At 48.6% G+C, this 14759-nt stretch overlaps 1 protein-coding gene across 14 annotated transcripts in view; it reads right to left on the bottom strand.

Moving 5' to 3' along the window:
- The window catches only part of ZMYM2 (zinc finger MYM-type containing 2), a 197674-nt gene that overhangs the window by 68478 nt on the left and 114437 nt on the right, over nt 1-14759 (bottom strand). For all 14 annotated transcript variants that reach the window (XM_030561497.1, XM_030561477.1, XM_030561576.1 and 11 more), the window contains one exon: nt 11486-11636. In XM_030561497.1, coding sequence (XP_030417357.1) covers nt 11486-11636 — 151 coding nt within the window. The remainder of the gene's footprint in view (nt 1-11485; nt 11637-14759) is intronic.

The following is a 14759-nucleotide window of genomic DNA, read 5'->3' as shown; positions in this document are numbered from 1 at the left end:
ACAAGTTAAGTGAACAAAGCAAAAGGGTCTCTCTCTCACCACATGTTCTCTTGCAGTCTTACTGGCTGGATCTTTCAGCCAGGATGCCTCCCAGTCCAATGGTGCTTCCTTTGTCTTTCGAGTATTGTAGGTGCAATGAGTAAAGATGAAAGGAGATAATTTGCAGCTTGTGGCGGTCTGTCATGAGTAACCACAGCTTACTGACTTTTCTGGCTGATGTTATGGCACGTAGGAAGGTAACTTTAAATGAAAGATGGGATGCACAACATCAGGCTAAAGGTTTGAAGGGAGGCCCCACTGGGATGAGAGTTTCACCAGTGATCAGAAGGATCAAAGATGCCCCTTCAAAAATCTAGTTATTGCAGGATGAGAAGAGAGAGTGTGGCTGTCAACAGGGGAAAGAAAATTTGTCATGACAAATTTTCATGGAGAATGAACTCTGATTGCTGCCAAACGAACCCAAAGCGAACCTAAAGAAAGACCCAAAGTTTTAAAGATAAGTAGATATGCCAGAATATAAGAGATCCCAGTTATCATTGACCCCAACAAGAAAAAAGTTTCCATTTATCTGAAAAAACATCTGCTGGTAGAATCTTTCCTACTTTAATTGAAAATAGATTGCATCAATCTAGAACATGCTGCAACAGTTCCGGGTTAGGGTGCCTGAAGATGTCCTTGTGTTGTGTCAGAAGGTCCAGAAATGGACGGATTCTTATGGACCAACAACATGACAGCTTCAGTATATCTGTGAACCAGAACTGTTTCGGTAAATAAGATGAAATAAGGAAGACTCAAGCTCTGTCATGACAAATTTTCCATAGAATCTATGGTAGTCTTGGGTGTCAGCGTGAGGAAAGGGATCCCCACTCAAACTTTCTTCGACTTTATCCACTGGACAAAAGACTCTGGAACTTAAACAGAGCTTTCATTTTGGCACTGGTGTTGCCCCACTATGGTGAGTAGGCAGACAGAAACCAGGTTTTCTGACAAAGATGCAGCCTGAGAAATGTTTCACATGTGTGCATGAGGCCACAAGGCCGAGGAGGGACAGGCACGTTCTGACGGATGTACAGGGCCTGAAGGCGACCCAGTGAATGGAATCTCTCGATAGAAAGGCTCTTGTTGCGGTACAATCCAAGGTAATTTCTATGATGTTTGCAGACCTTGTAGGGGTCAACATGGACTTCTCACGGCTGACACAAACTTCTAGAGAAGGACATAGGCAGAACAGGAATCAGGCTGACAACTGGACTTCCTCATATGATCTGCTCATTAGGGCCAATGGGAAGACAGTGAACTCATTCCTTCTCATCCAAGCTCCCAACACTGAAAAAATTTTTTGTAAAGACTCTTAGTGCTGTGGCTAGTACAAATAGAAGAACCCAGAATTGATAATGGTCTTGACCAAAGAGGAACCCGAGGATCCTTCAGTGGGATGGGCAAATGTCTATGTGAAAGTATGCCAAGACAAGGCGGGGTTTTATTGGACTAACTTCTATTGGTGAAAGAATAGCTTTCAAGCTACACAAAGTATGTGTCTTTCATGTCCAGAGCTACCAACCATGTGCCCTCGTCTAGGGAGTGAATTATTGATGCCAATGTGATCATGCAAAATTTTAATTTTTGGATGAATATATTTAATCAGTGCAGGCTGAGAATACGTTTGCATTGCCTATTCTTTCTGAGAACTAAAAAGTATGGGGAGTAGAATCCTTTCCCCTGATGTTGAGGTGGAACTTCTTCTATGGCTCCCTGGTAGAGAAAGGAATCCAGTTCTCGAAAGAATTTCCTCATGAGACTGGTTCCTGAAAAGGAAATAGGGAGGGGGTTTCTGGGTAGGAATTGACAGAAACACAATCAGACAGCCACAATGAATCATTTCCAGTACCCATAAGTTGGTTGTTAGGGTCCTCCACTTGCAGGAAAATTTGGTAAGGTGGCCATCAAAAAACTGAGAGGGGAGGATGATGTGGCATCAATAAAGAGATACGGTCTCAGCAGTCATCAAAAGAAATTCTTTGTTTGAAGGTTAAAGCGAGGTGAGGCAGTGGATGTTGCAAGACCTGTGTGTCTGGGCCTGTGCACACTGTGTCACTTATGTGGTGATTCCCGATGACGCTGGTAGGAAAAAGGTTGAGGGGACTGTCCCACTCTGTATCCTTGCAATGCTGTCTCAGAGGCAAGGGTATAAATGCCCAGAGCGAAAAGTTTTTCTTGAGTTCCTGAGGGAGTGGAGTGGTTCATTCATCTTCTCTTGGAACAAATTAACTGTATCTAAAGGCAGATCCTGAACGGTACTCTGTACCTCCCTAGGGAAACCTGAGGACTGTAACCAGGAAGGTCACAGTCATCCCTGTGAACACAACATCTGCAGCATATACTGCAGCTTGGGGGGAAGTTTTGGCCACCAATTTGCCCTCATTAATTAAGGAGTGGAAGTGGGCTCTATCTTCCTAAAGCAGCTTGTCATTAAAATCTAAAAAAACCAAACTTCATATAATTGGTAAAAATCATATTTAGCTAGATGAGCCTTGAAATTCAACATCCTGAATTGGGGAGAGATGGAAGAAAAGACGGTTACTCACCTTTGTAACTGTTGTTCTTCGAGATGTGTTGCTCATATCCATTCCAGTTAGGTGTGCGCGCCGCGCGTGCACGTTCGTCGGAAAAATTTTTACCCTAGCAACTCCAGTGGGCCGGCAGGTCACCCCCTAGAGTGGCGCCACCATGGCGCTCAATATATACCCCTGCCGGCCCACCCGCTCCTCAGTTCCTTCTTGCCGGCTACTCCGACTGTGGGGAAGGAGGGCGGGTGTGGAATGGATATGAGCAACACATCTCGAAGAACAACAGTTACAAAGGTGAGTAACTGTCTTTTCTTCTTCGAGTGATTGCTCATATCCATTCCAGTTAGGTGATTCCCAAGCCTTACCTAGGCGGTGGGGTCGGAGTGAGAGATCGCGGCATGGAGCACTGCAGAGCCGAAGGCCGCGTCATCTCTGGACTGCTGGACCAGGGCGTAATGGGAAGCGAAGGTGTGGACAGAGGACCAGGTCGCCGCCCTACAGATCTCCTGGATGGGCACGCGGGCGAGGAAAGCCATCGATGATGCCTGTGCCCTGGTGAAGTGCGCAGTCACATGGCCCGTAGGGGTGTGAGCCAAGTCATAACAGGTCCTGATACAAGACGTTACCCATGAGGACATCCTCTGTGAGGAAATGGGAAGCCCTTTGATTCAGTCCGCTACTGCCACGAAGAGCTGGGGGGATTTACGGAACGGTTTGGTCCTCTGCACATAAAATGCGAGTGCCCGATGGACATCAAGCGAGTGGAGTTGTTGCTCCCTGCGGGACGAATGGGGCTTTGGGAAAAAGACGGGGAGAAAGATCTCCTGGTTGACGTGAAAGGCTGAGACCACCTTGGGGAGAAAGGCAGGGTGCGGCCTCAGCTGCACCTTGTCTTTATGGAAGACCGTATACGGGGGATCTACCATGAGGGCCCGGAGTTCTGATACCCGTCTGGCTGAGGTGATGGCCACCAGGAAAGCAGTCTTCCATGAGAGATAGAGCAGGGAGCAAGTCGCTAACAGCTCAAATGGAGGGCCCATGAGCCGAGTCAGAACCAGGTTAAGATCCCAGGTAGGGGCAGGGGGTCGAACCTGGGGGTAGAGGCGTTCTAGTCCTTCCAGGAATCTAGTCACCGTAGGGTGAGAAAACCGAATGGCCATCTCCTCCTGGATGAAAGGTGAAGATAGCCGCCAGTTGAACCCGAAGGGACGATATCGCCAGGCCCTGCTGCTTGAGGGACCAGATGTAATCAAGAATAGTGGCGATAGAAACCTCCATAGGGAGGGAACCCCTCTCCGTGCACCAACAGGAGAAACGCTTCCACTTGGCCGAGTATGTCGCTCTAGTGGAAGGTTTCCTGCTGCCCAGTAGTACCTGACATACAGGGGTAGAGCACCATAGTTCCGACCTGGTCAGCCACTCAGGAGCCACGCCGTGACGTGTAGAGACTGGAGGCCCGGGTGACAGAGCCTGCCGTGGTCCCGGGTGATCAGGTCCACATAAAGGGGCAGGGGGACTGGGTCGGCCAGAGACAGGTCCAGCAACGTCGGATACCAATGCTGCCTGGGCCACGCTGGAGCTATCATAATCAAGCGGGCCCTGTCCCTGCGCACCTTCAGAAGGACCTTGTAGACCAGAGGGAACGGAGGGAACACATAGAGCAGGTGAGTCGTCCACGGGATAAGGAAGGCATCCGCTACTGACCCTGGTTCCCGCCCTTGAAAAGAGCAGAACATCTGGCATTTCCTGTTCCCTCTGGACGCGAAGAGGTCCAGCCGGGGACAACCCCACCTCTGGAAGAGCGAGAGGGCGACGTTCGGGCGAAGGGACCATTCGTGCGAAAGGAAGGATCTGCTCAGATGGTCTGCCAGCGTGTTCCGTACTCCAGGGAGAAAGGAAGCCATGAGGTGAATGGAGTGGGCTATACAGAAGTCCCAGAGCCGCATCGCCTCCTGACATAGGGGAGAGGATCTCGTGCCGTGTCATGTTGTCAGTGAATACCGAGACACAGCAACCTTGAATCTGATGGGAGAATGCTTGGTAAGCAAGACGGACTGCTCTCAACTCCCGTATGTTGATGTGGAGGGCCACTTCCTGAGGGGACCACTGGCCCTGCATTCTCAGGGTTCCAAGGTGGCATCCGTTGTTAGGCATACCGAGGGTTGGGGCGGATGAAACGGGAGCCCCGCACACACTACGGACTGGTCTAGCCACCACCGGAGGGAATTCAATACCTCCTGGGGGATGGTGAGGACCGCGTCCAGCAGATGTCTGGCCGGACGGTACTGTGCGATAAGCCAAGACTGGAGAGGCCTCATGCGAAGCCGCGCATAACCCGTAACAAAGGTGCAGGCCGCTGTGTGGCCTAAGAGGGTTAGGGACGTCCTTATAGAGGTCAAGGAGGCCGTCTGTAGGCGCCGAATGATGGCCGACAGCGACTGGAACCTGGGCAGCGGCAGAACGGCCCTGGCCAAGGTGGAGTCCAGAATGGCCCCGATGAACTCTATCTTCTGCGTGGGGAGCAGAGTGGACTTGTCCACGTTGATAATGAGGCCTAAAGCTCCAAAGAGTCTGCTGATCTTGTGGATGTGGTTGCGGACCTGCGACTCTGACGTGCCTCGAATCAGCCAGTCGTCGAGGTAGGGGAATACGTGTATGCGACTGCGCCGAAGATATGCGACGACGACCGCCATGCATTTCGTGAATACCCTCAGGGCCGTGGAGAGGCCAAACGGGAGGACCGCAAATTGATAATGATGGCGGTCGACCCCGAACTGAAGGAAGCGTCTGTGTTGCGGAAAAATGGCTATATGAAAATAAGCGTCCTGCATGTCGAGGGCGATGTACCAGTCTCCAGGATCCAGAGATGGGATAATGGTCCCCAGGGATACCATGCGGAATTTCAACTTCACCATATGTTTGTTGAGTTCTCACAGGTCAAAGATAGGTCCGAGGCCTCCCTTGGCCTTGGGGATCAGAAAGTAGCGGGAATAAAACCCCTTGCCCTTCTCGTTCTCCGGAATCGCCTCTATGGCTCCTTTGTCGAGGAGCGTCCGCACCTCCTGAAGGAGGAATTGCTCGTGAGAGGGGTCCCTGAAGAGGGACGAGGGTGGGGGGCGGGAGGGAGAGTGTGAAATAAATTGCAGACGGTATCCCGTTTCCACAGTGCATAAGACCCAACGGTCGGAAGTTATTTGGGTCCATGCAGGGAGGAAGAACGAAAGGCGGTTGGAAAACGGGGGAGACGGATCCGTAGGGGAAACTGGTACAGCGTCCTTGGGCGCACCTTCAAAACGAAGGTTTTGGGTCAGGCGGGGCTTTGGAGGAGCCCTGATTCTGCCCCCCTTGGTTGCCCGATTGTCTGCGCCGGCCATTCCTGCTTCAGCATCTACTAAAGTCCTGCCGCTAGCGGTATTGGGGATACGGCTGGCACTGCAGTTGCTGTTGCGGCCGGAAGGGTCTGCGCTGCATCCCAGGCGTGTGCATCCCTAGGGAGCGCATGATGACCCTATTGTCTTTCTGGCTTTTCAGCCTGGGGTCCATCTTCTCTGAAAACAGGCCCTGACCTTCAAATGGGAGGTCCTCGATGGTGTGTTGGAGCTCCGGAGGAAGGCCAGAAACCTGTAGCCAGGAGATGCGGCGCATTGTAACCCCTGAAGCCAGAGTTCTAGCAGCCAAGTCTGCCGCGTCCAAGGATGCCTGCAATGAAGTTCTTGCGACCTTCTTGCCTTCATCAAGAATTGCTGCGAATTCTTGACGCGCATCCTGAGGCAACAACTCCTTGAACTTATCTGCGGCCACCCCGGAGTTATAGGCATAGCGGCTAAGGAGGACCTATTGGTTAGAGACCCTGAGTTGGAGGGCGCCTGCTGAGTAGACCTTCCGACCTAGCAGGTCCATACGCCTCGCCTCCTTGGACTTCGGTGCTGGGGCCTGCTGCCTGTGACGCTCCCTCTCATTCACAGAATGCACGACGAGGGAGCACGGGGTTGGGTGTACATGCAGGTACTCATATCCTTTGGAGGGAGCCATATACTTGCGCTCCACCCCGCGTGCAGCAGGAGGGATGGAGGCCGGTGATTGCCAGATGGTATTAGCATTGGGTTGGATAGTCCTGATAAAGGGAAGGGCGACTCTGGTGGGAGCATCTGCTGAGAGAATGCTCACCACCGGATCTTCGATTTCCGAAACCTCCTCAGCCTGCAAGTTCAAGTTTTGCGCTACACGCCTGAGGAGGTCCTGGTGCGCCCTGAGGTCGAGTGGGGGAGGACTGGAAGATGATGTTCCCGCCACTGCCTCATCGGGGGAGGATGACGAGGAGACCCCCGGTAGGAGTGGGTCCACGGGGGGCTCCGTCTGTACCAGCGCCTCTGATTACGGAGGGAGCTCAGGGTCCTGCTGGTTGGATCGGTCTTCCCCCGCTGGAGAGGGCGAGACAACGAGGCCTCCGGAACCCTGCGCTCAGACGTCACAGGCTGAGGTGGAATATGTTGAGGGCCCTGGGCTTGATGATACGCCCAGGGTGTCCAGAAACCCCACTGCTGCGGTCCCTGATCCTGCGGGGGAGGGTCATGGAAGAGGGCCGCGGGTCTGTCTGCGTCTAGGGCATAAATGCTGTCTGTCTGTGATGAGACAGACGGCTGCCGGGAGGGCCATAGTGGGACCGAATGCGGCTGGTAGGGCTCCCTCGGTCTCGACGCCGATGATCTTCTCGGTGCCAGGGACCGGTACCGGGAATCGTACCGGTGCCGGGATCTGGACCAGGACCTGCCTCCGGCGCGGTGCCGGGAGGTCGACCGGGACCGGGACCTGCCACCAGCTTGGTGCCGGGAGGTCGACCGGGGTGCTGATCGCCGACAGGAACGGCTCCTGGAGTCTCGGTGCTGGTAGCGGCGACTGGATCCAGACCGGTGCCGGGAGTAGCGAGACTGCCTGGAGGATGACCGGCGCCGTGAGTGCGACCGGTACCGCCGAGGGGAGCGGTGCCGGGACTGCGAGCGGAACCTGGAGCGAGAACGTCCACGGTGTCGGGACCTCGAAGGCGATCGGTGCCGGCTGGGCGAGTACGGAGACGGTGCTCGCATTGCCGCAGGCTTGCCTCTGGATATGACCCGCACCGAGGGTACCGGGGGTTGAGGCTGGGGAGGCTCTGAGAGAGCAATTAGGTCCCGTGCCGAAGCGAAAATCTCTGGCGTCGAAGGGACCAATAGCTCAACCCCAGATCTTATAGGGGAGCTAGGAGGGACCGGAGTCGACGGACCTCCGGGGCCCGGAGTCGACGGAAACCCTGCTGGTGGTGCCGCGGCCGAGGTAGGTGCCGGGTGCTCCGCTCGAGCCTGCAAGGATGGAGTTGCAGACTTCGAGGGTCTTGCTTCGGGTCCCAGTGCCGGGGAAGGGCAGTGCCGGGGTGTCTTTCTGGTGCCGGCGTGGTCCGGTGCTGGCGAGGAGCCGGCGCTCTGCGTCGAGGCCACAGGATTAAGTGCCGCTTCCATTAGGAGAGTCCTTAACCTCTGGTCCCTCTCCTTTTTTGTCCGAGGCTTAAAAGCCTTACAGATGCGGCACTTGTCGGAAATGTGCGATTCCCTCAGGCACTTCAGACAGGCGTCGTGGGGATTGCTGGTTGGCATCGGCTTTTTACAGGCCGAGCATTGCTTGAACCCAGGCGAACCAGGCTACAGCCCAAACCCACTAATAAGAATATACAACTATACTACAATTAACAATAACTAACTACAATTTACAACTATGAGAACAGTGAAACGAAGGAGAGCTAGGGACGTGGAGGACAGCTATGCTGCGCTCCACAGTTCCAAAGACCGACATGGCGGTAAGAAGGAATTGGAGCGGATGGGCCGGCAGGGGTATATATTGAGCGCCATGGCGGCGCCACTCTAGGGGGCGACCTGCCGGCCCACTGGAGTTGCTAGGGTAAAAATTTTTCCGACGAACGTGCACGCACGGCGCACACACCTAACTGGAATGGATATGAGCAATCACTCAAAGAAGAAAAGATCTTTCTTCCTCCAGGAGATTCAGCCATTTTGCACCCTTTTTTGAGGGAACCGTTTTTGGGCATTGCAGCTTGGATCTTTCAGGGGCTGCTTGTACCACCAAGAAGTTAGACGGTGGGTACAAGAATAGAAACTCTCTCCGCTTGGATGGAACAAAGTACTGCTACTAGGCTCTCTTTAAGGTGGGAGCACAAGACACAGGAATGTGCCATACCATTTTTGCTAGAATCCACAAAGACCTCATTTATCAGGCGGATACTCGACTGGGGCCTGAGTGCTGTAAAATGCATCACAATCTATGCTGGAGCTCCTGAATGTCTTCAAGTTATATCTGCAGCTTGGATGCCACCCTGTGCAGGAGGAGTCCCTGATATTGCCTGAATTCATCAACCAGAGACAATGAAGATGGGGTAACTGCCTCATGAGATGATAATGAAATTGCTCCCAGAACCACTAGATCCGGATCATCTTTGTCCTCCAAGCATTCCAACTGGACTGCTTGGGGTTGGCCAGTAGATGGTAATTAAAGTTAATGTGCCAATCCAGGATGCCCCAATAGTACCAGTATGAGGGATTAAAAGGCACAAGGAACAGAAGGACAGAACAGCAAGATTTTTTTGGTTTGGTTTAAAGATTTTATATTAAAAGGGCTCTACTACAAACTGAAATTTGAATTCTACTGTTTGCTCTACTTGGAGAAAGAATTCTGGGCAGGGTTTGCAAGATTAGGGTTAAATCTGATCATTGCATCAAAGGATCAAATGAACAATATGCCTCTAAACCCTAATGATCTAGTCTATGTCTCACAACCATATAGAAGCGCTGGAGCATGACTCCTGACAGACATTTAGTTTAGTGTTTATTTTGATACCCTATTGTTCCATAAGTGGTATGACAGCATTCCAAAGGGGTTAGCTCATCAATTGTGGCATTCTGTGGCAGCATACTCCCTAGGTAGCAAAACTTCACACTTGAGAGGAGCACTGCTGATCTTAATTGGGTAGACATGTCCATTCCCCAGCATAGACTGGTACTATACTTCAGTTTTCTTTAGGCTGATTGTGAAACTAAAATGATTGACTGACCAAGTGAAGTGATCAGTTATAAACTGAACATCCTCAAGCAAGCAACCAGTGCACAGATTCTGGGTCATCTTCCCCATGCAGTGCCATCCACCACTGAATGATAATGAATACCTATCAAGACAGCAAACTATAGCTTGAAAGGGACTTTCATAATTTATTTCTGTGTAAAAATGATTTCCTGGTGACTTTTCTTTTTTCTTTGCAGAGTTGGTCCCAGGAGATATGAGAGATAAGGTAGGTGAGGTAATACCTTCGACTGGATCAACTTCTGTTGATGGAAGGTACAAGCTTTACAGGGAAGAAAAGGAAGAGCTCTCTGAAGTTCAACAGCTTATATCTTCTGTCAACAGAAGTTGGTCCAGTCAAAGATATTACCTCACCTACCTTCTTTCAAAAGTCCGAACAACAGGGTGGACTGACTTAAACCAAAATTTAAACTACCAATTTTAATGATTTAAATCAGAAAACCTTAATATAAAGTGATTTTTCATTTGTACAACTTATTTTCCTAAAGAAAGGTTGATTTTCACTGGCTAAAAACTATTAAAACATGTTGATTTGCACTAAATTTGGTGCTTCTTTTTGCTGACCAGAAGGATACACTTATATTCTATACACATTTAAACAATTACGCATCTTAACTTACTTTTATTCACATTCTTAATTTTTACATATTTGTTATGTTAGATAATGGTGAATTATGCATTTAGCATTCACTAAATTATTAATTTTTTATTCATGATTTGTAAGTAAAAAATGGAAATTCAAATTCAACTAAAAATGCACAAAAACAGCATTTACATGTTTTTAAATGATTATTAAATAAAACTACAATACCTTAAATGTGTTGGATACATAAGAAAAAAGTTTCTCAAAACATGTTTTGCCATTAAAACCAAATGATTTAATAAAATAAAGAAAGTATTCTCTATAGCTAGCGAACTGAACGGTTTCTGGCCACCATCTCCATCAAGATTTTGTAACTAGTAGATAGCATCCTCTCACACCTATATTTTATTCAGACTGGAAGATGAAAACAAGATTTTCTGCTTTTTCAACACCCAATTGGTTTGTCGACTATGAATACATGAGTCATCAAATTGAATAAGCTGAATAAACTTAAAGGAAGAAAATGTTCTCTTTGCATCTACAGAAGAGAATACTGCAGTCAAAAGCAAGTTTAGCACTTCAAAAATTCTGGTTTCTGGTACGTAGCCAGTGACTTCCATCAGTTCAGTGGTTTCACTTTCTTTCAAATTTAACAGCAAACATCTATTGCTTATATTGTTTTTCATATTTAATTCAAACAATGTTAATAGAATTATAATAATTTTAGGCCTTAACATAGGTTGTCAATTTTTATTTTTAAAAAATAAACTTGCATTTAATTTAAATAAGAGAGACCTATTTATTTTTAAATCATCAAATTTTATCCACCTTGCTAAACAGAAAGTTTGTTCAGTCCCTGTATAGGGGCCACCCAGGACTCAAAAACAACTTTTCTTGATGGAGAACGGTGTAGAGCACTGAAGAGCTTTTAAAAAAAGAATCTTGGCCCAGTCTTCTTCAACCTGAAATAAGCACTGCAGAAACTCAACAGATTGGAATGCACGGGAGTGTCTCAGGGCTTCAACAGGCCCACTCACCGGACGGGGGGTTGGGGGGGGGGGTGCTGTTCCAGCTTAATATTGCTGAATACGGTAGTATTTTATATATATTTTAATGTGAAAAGTTTCATCATCATCAATAAGCAAAACGGTAAACAGACTACAGTAAAAATACAACAAATGAGATCAAAACCATAAAAAAAGAAAAAACATACCTTCACTACAGAATGGTCTTTTGATACCAGAGAAATTCACCATTTCATGCAGTGTTTTCTCCTCTTGGCAGTATTCACAGTATGTAACTATGCAGTGCAGTTTCTTATAATCATCAGAACAAGTTCTGCTGCAGAACTGGTATACTTTGTTCTAAACATAAAATAAAGTATTAAGATTGGCATAGAGCAACTTTTAAACAAGAATATGCCTTAATACTCAAATGCTTAAAAATGTGTCATGAGCAAAGATGCAAGTATATATGAGGTAGTGTGACCTTTACCAACAGAGGTAAAAGCTTTTGATTAAACTGACACTCAATGCTACAGAAGTTATTTGTCATTAAGTATTTCACATGGAGAAAGTGACAACCGGGAAAGAATACATATTGGTGAATCTTAAAAAACAGCACATTTCCTTTAGCTATTTTCCTCTTTTTCAATTTACAAGCAAGTTTCAAGATGGTCTAAGATCAGCTATAATCTCTAAAGCAGAGTAGCTGAATAAGAGATGAAGATAACTGTAACCTACCTGCACTATAATTGTTATTCTTCAAGATGTGGAAACAGACGTGAGGTCCACTCGTATGCATGCAGCAGTGCGCCGAAGCAATTTGCTTAGAAGTACCCATTGGGGCTGCACACATGCCCTCTGGCCCCTCATAGCCTACCCAGGGTTATTTAGGGCTGGCACCACTCTGACCCCACTCAGTTCCTTTGCACTGGAATCCAAGACTGGAGACTTCAGTATAGAGAGGACAGAGGGTGGATCATGGAATACATGTCTGCACCCGGACCTCGAAGAACAACAATTACAGAGCAGGTAGATAACCACTTTTTCTTTGAGTAGTTGCAGACATGTATTCCACCAAGATGACTCACAAGCAGTAATGGAAGGAGATGGGGCTCAGAATGTTCTTAATAGCAACTATAGAACTGCCCTTCCAAAGTTTGCATCTGATCAAGATGCAGTTTTAACAGTGTAGTGTTTGGTAAAAGGATGTATGGAAGACAAGCTTGCACCCCAGAAAATATCCAATATCAACTTACTTACTGTAACTGGAGTTTTTTTTGAGATCTGTGGTCCCTATCTGTATCCCACACATTGGTACACACGTGCACCATATGCCTGAGTCCAGAAGTTTTTCCACGCAGTGTCCGTTGACCCACACGTGCGCAGTATCTCCCCTTGTGCTCCTGACGAAGGGTATAAGGGGCAGTGTGAGTTGATGCCACTCCAGTTACTCCTCTTACTGCAATATAATCAAGTCTGAAGCAGAGGAGAAGAAGGGCAGGCAGTGGAATACAGAAAGGGGCCACACATTTCAATAAACCTCCAGTTACAGTTAAGTAACCACCTCTTCTTCAAGTGCTGGTCCCTATAGGCATTCCACACACGGGTGACTTGCAAACAGTGATCAGAGTGGAGGACGGTGCGCAGATGCTGGTAGCAGAGCTGTTTGTAATACAGCCCTTGCTATTGCTGCATCCACAGCTGTCACTTGAGTCAGGGCACAGGGTGCTGTAAACATGTGGACAGATCACCAAGTTGCAGCTTTGCAAATCTTCTGCAATGGGATCTGATAAGGATGCTGTGGAGGCTGATTGAGCTTGCGTCGAGCAAGCTGTAACACCCCCAGGAGGGGAAGGTTTGCTATCTAATAGCATTCTAGTATACATCCTGAAATCCCCTTAGAAATTCTCTGGAAGGATACGGTTAGGCCCCTTGATCTTTCTGCTATTGCAACAAAGTCTCAGAGACTTTCTAATGGGCTTAGTTCTCTGCAGGTAGAACTCCAAGGCATATCTGATGTCAAGGGAGTACAGTTTCTTGTCCCCAGGAGAGGAATGAGGTTTTAGGCCTAATCTACACTGGGGGGGATGATCAATCTAAGTTACACAACTTCAGCTGCATGAATAACGTAGCTGAAGTCGACGTACTTAGACCTACTCACCGCGGTGTCTTCACTGCGGTGAGTCGACTGCTGCCACTCCCCCATCAGCTCCGCCTGCACCTCTCGTGGTGGCAGAGTACAGGAGTCGATGGGAGAGCACTCAGGAATCAATTTATCACATCTAGACTAGACTCAATAAATTGACCCCCCCTGGATCCATCGCTGCCTGCCAATACAGCAGGCAGAGTAGAGATACCCATAGAAAACATATAAGTAAGTGAACTGACTGGTTGAGATGGAATTCGGACACATCTTGGGGAAGAATTCTGGATGTAGCCAAAGGGAGACCTTCTCCTTGTGAAATATTGTGAAAGGAGGGTCTGCCATCATGGCTGATGGCTCACTGACTCTCCCAGCCAAAGTGATGGCTACTAAGAACACTACTTTCATGGTGAGGTAGGCCATGGCACAGGTTTCCATAGATTTGAAGGGTGGACCTGGGAGAATTGACAGGCTGATGGTAAGGTCCCATTGAAGCCTGGACTACTTGATGGGTGGGAAGTTTCTGATCAAGCCTCTCATAAAGAGTACGGTCAAGGACTGCATGAAGACAGAGCATCCCTACACCGGGGAAGGAAGGTGCTAAATGTTGGTAGGTGTACATGAAGCAAGCTAAGGGATAAACCTGGTGTTTTTAGGGCAAGGAAATAATCGAGGATAACCAGACTGTCTACTGTGGTGAGGGAATGGTGGTAGCGGCACACCCAAGAAGAAGAGGGGCATCATTTAGCTTGGTAGTATGTTCTTGAAGACTCTTTCCTGCTCTAGTTAAGGACTACCTGGACCGAGGCAGAGTATGAGTGTGCTATGTCTGACATCCACCCAAACACCAAGCCGTGAGATGTAAGGAACTCGGGTTGGAAAGCCTGAGCCTCCCATAGTCTTGTTTCAGGAGAACTTGGAATAGGCCAATCCTGAATGGTTGGTGTGTGGACAGAACTGTGTTGGCCAATGGCGTGTTAGGAGAAGGATGGCAGCTTCATCTTGGCAAATCTTCCAGAGAACCTGTGGCCTGAGAGGAATGGGGGAAAGGCATATCAGAGGCTGCCCGTCCAGTGAAAAAGGAGAGCATCGCTGAGTCACTGCCTATGGCCACACTGGAGCGGTATTTGGGCAGCTTTCTGTTCATCTGGGACGCAAACAGACCCCATAAGGGAATACCCCACTGCACAAAGATGTTGGTCAGACCTGTGTAGTGTATTTCCCATTCATGATCTATGTAGAGACTTCTGCTTAGTCTGTCCGCTGGGTAGTTCTGAGCAGCTGGGAGGTATATGACCTGTATGGTAACCCGATTCCTGACACACCAGTGGCACAGTATG

Source organism: Gopherus evgoodei, chromosome 1, assembly GCF_007399415.2.
Source record: "Gopherus evgoodei ecotype Sinaloan lineage chromosome 1, rGopEvg1_v1.p, whole genome shotgun sequence".
Classification (NCBI taxonomy): domain Eukaryota; kingdom Metazoa; phylum Chordata; order Testudines; family Testudinidae; genus Gopherus; species Gopherus evgoodei.
The sequence above is the reverse complement of the archived record's forward strand: the minus strand, read 5'-3'. Positions and strand labels throughout refer to the sequence as shown.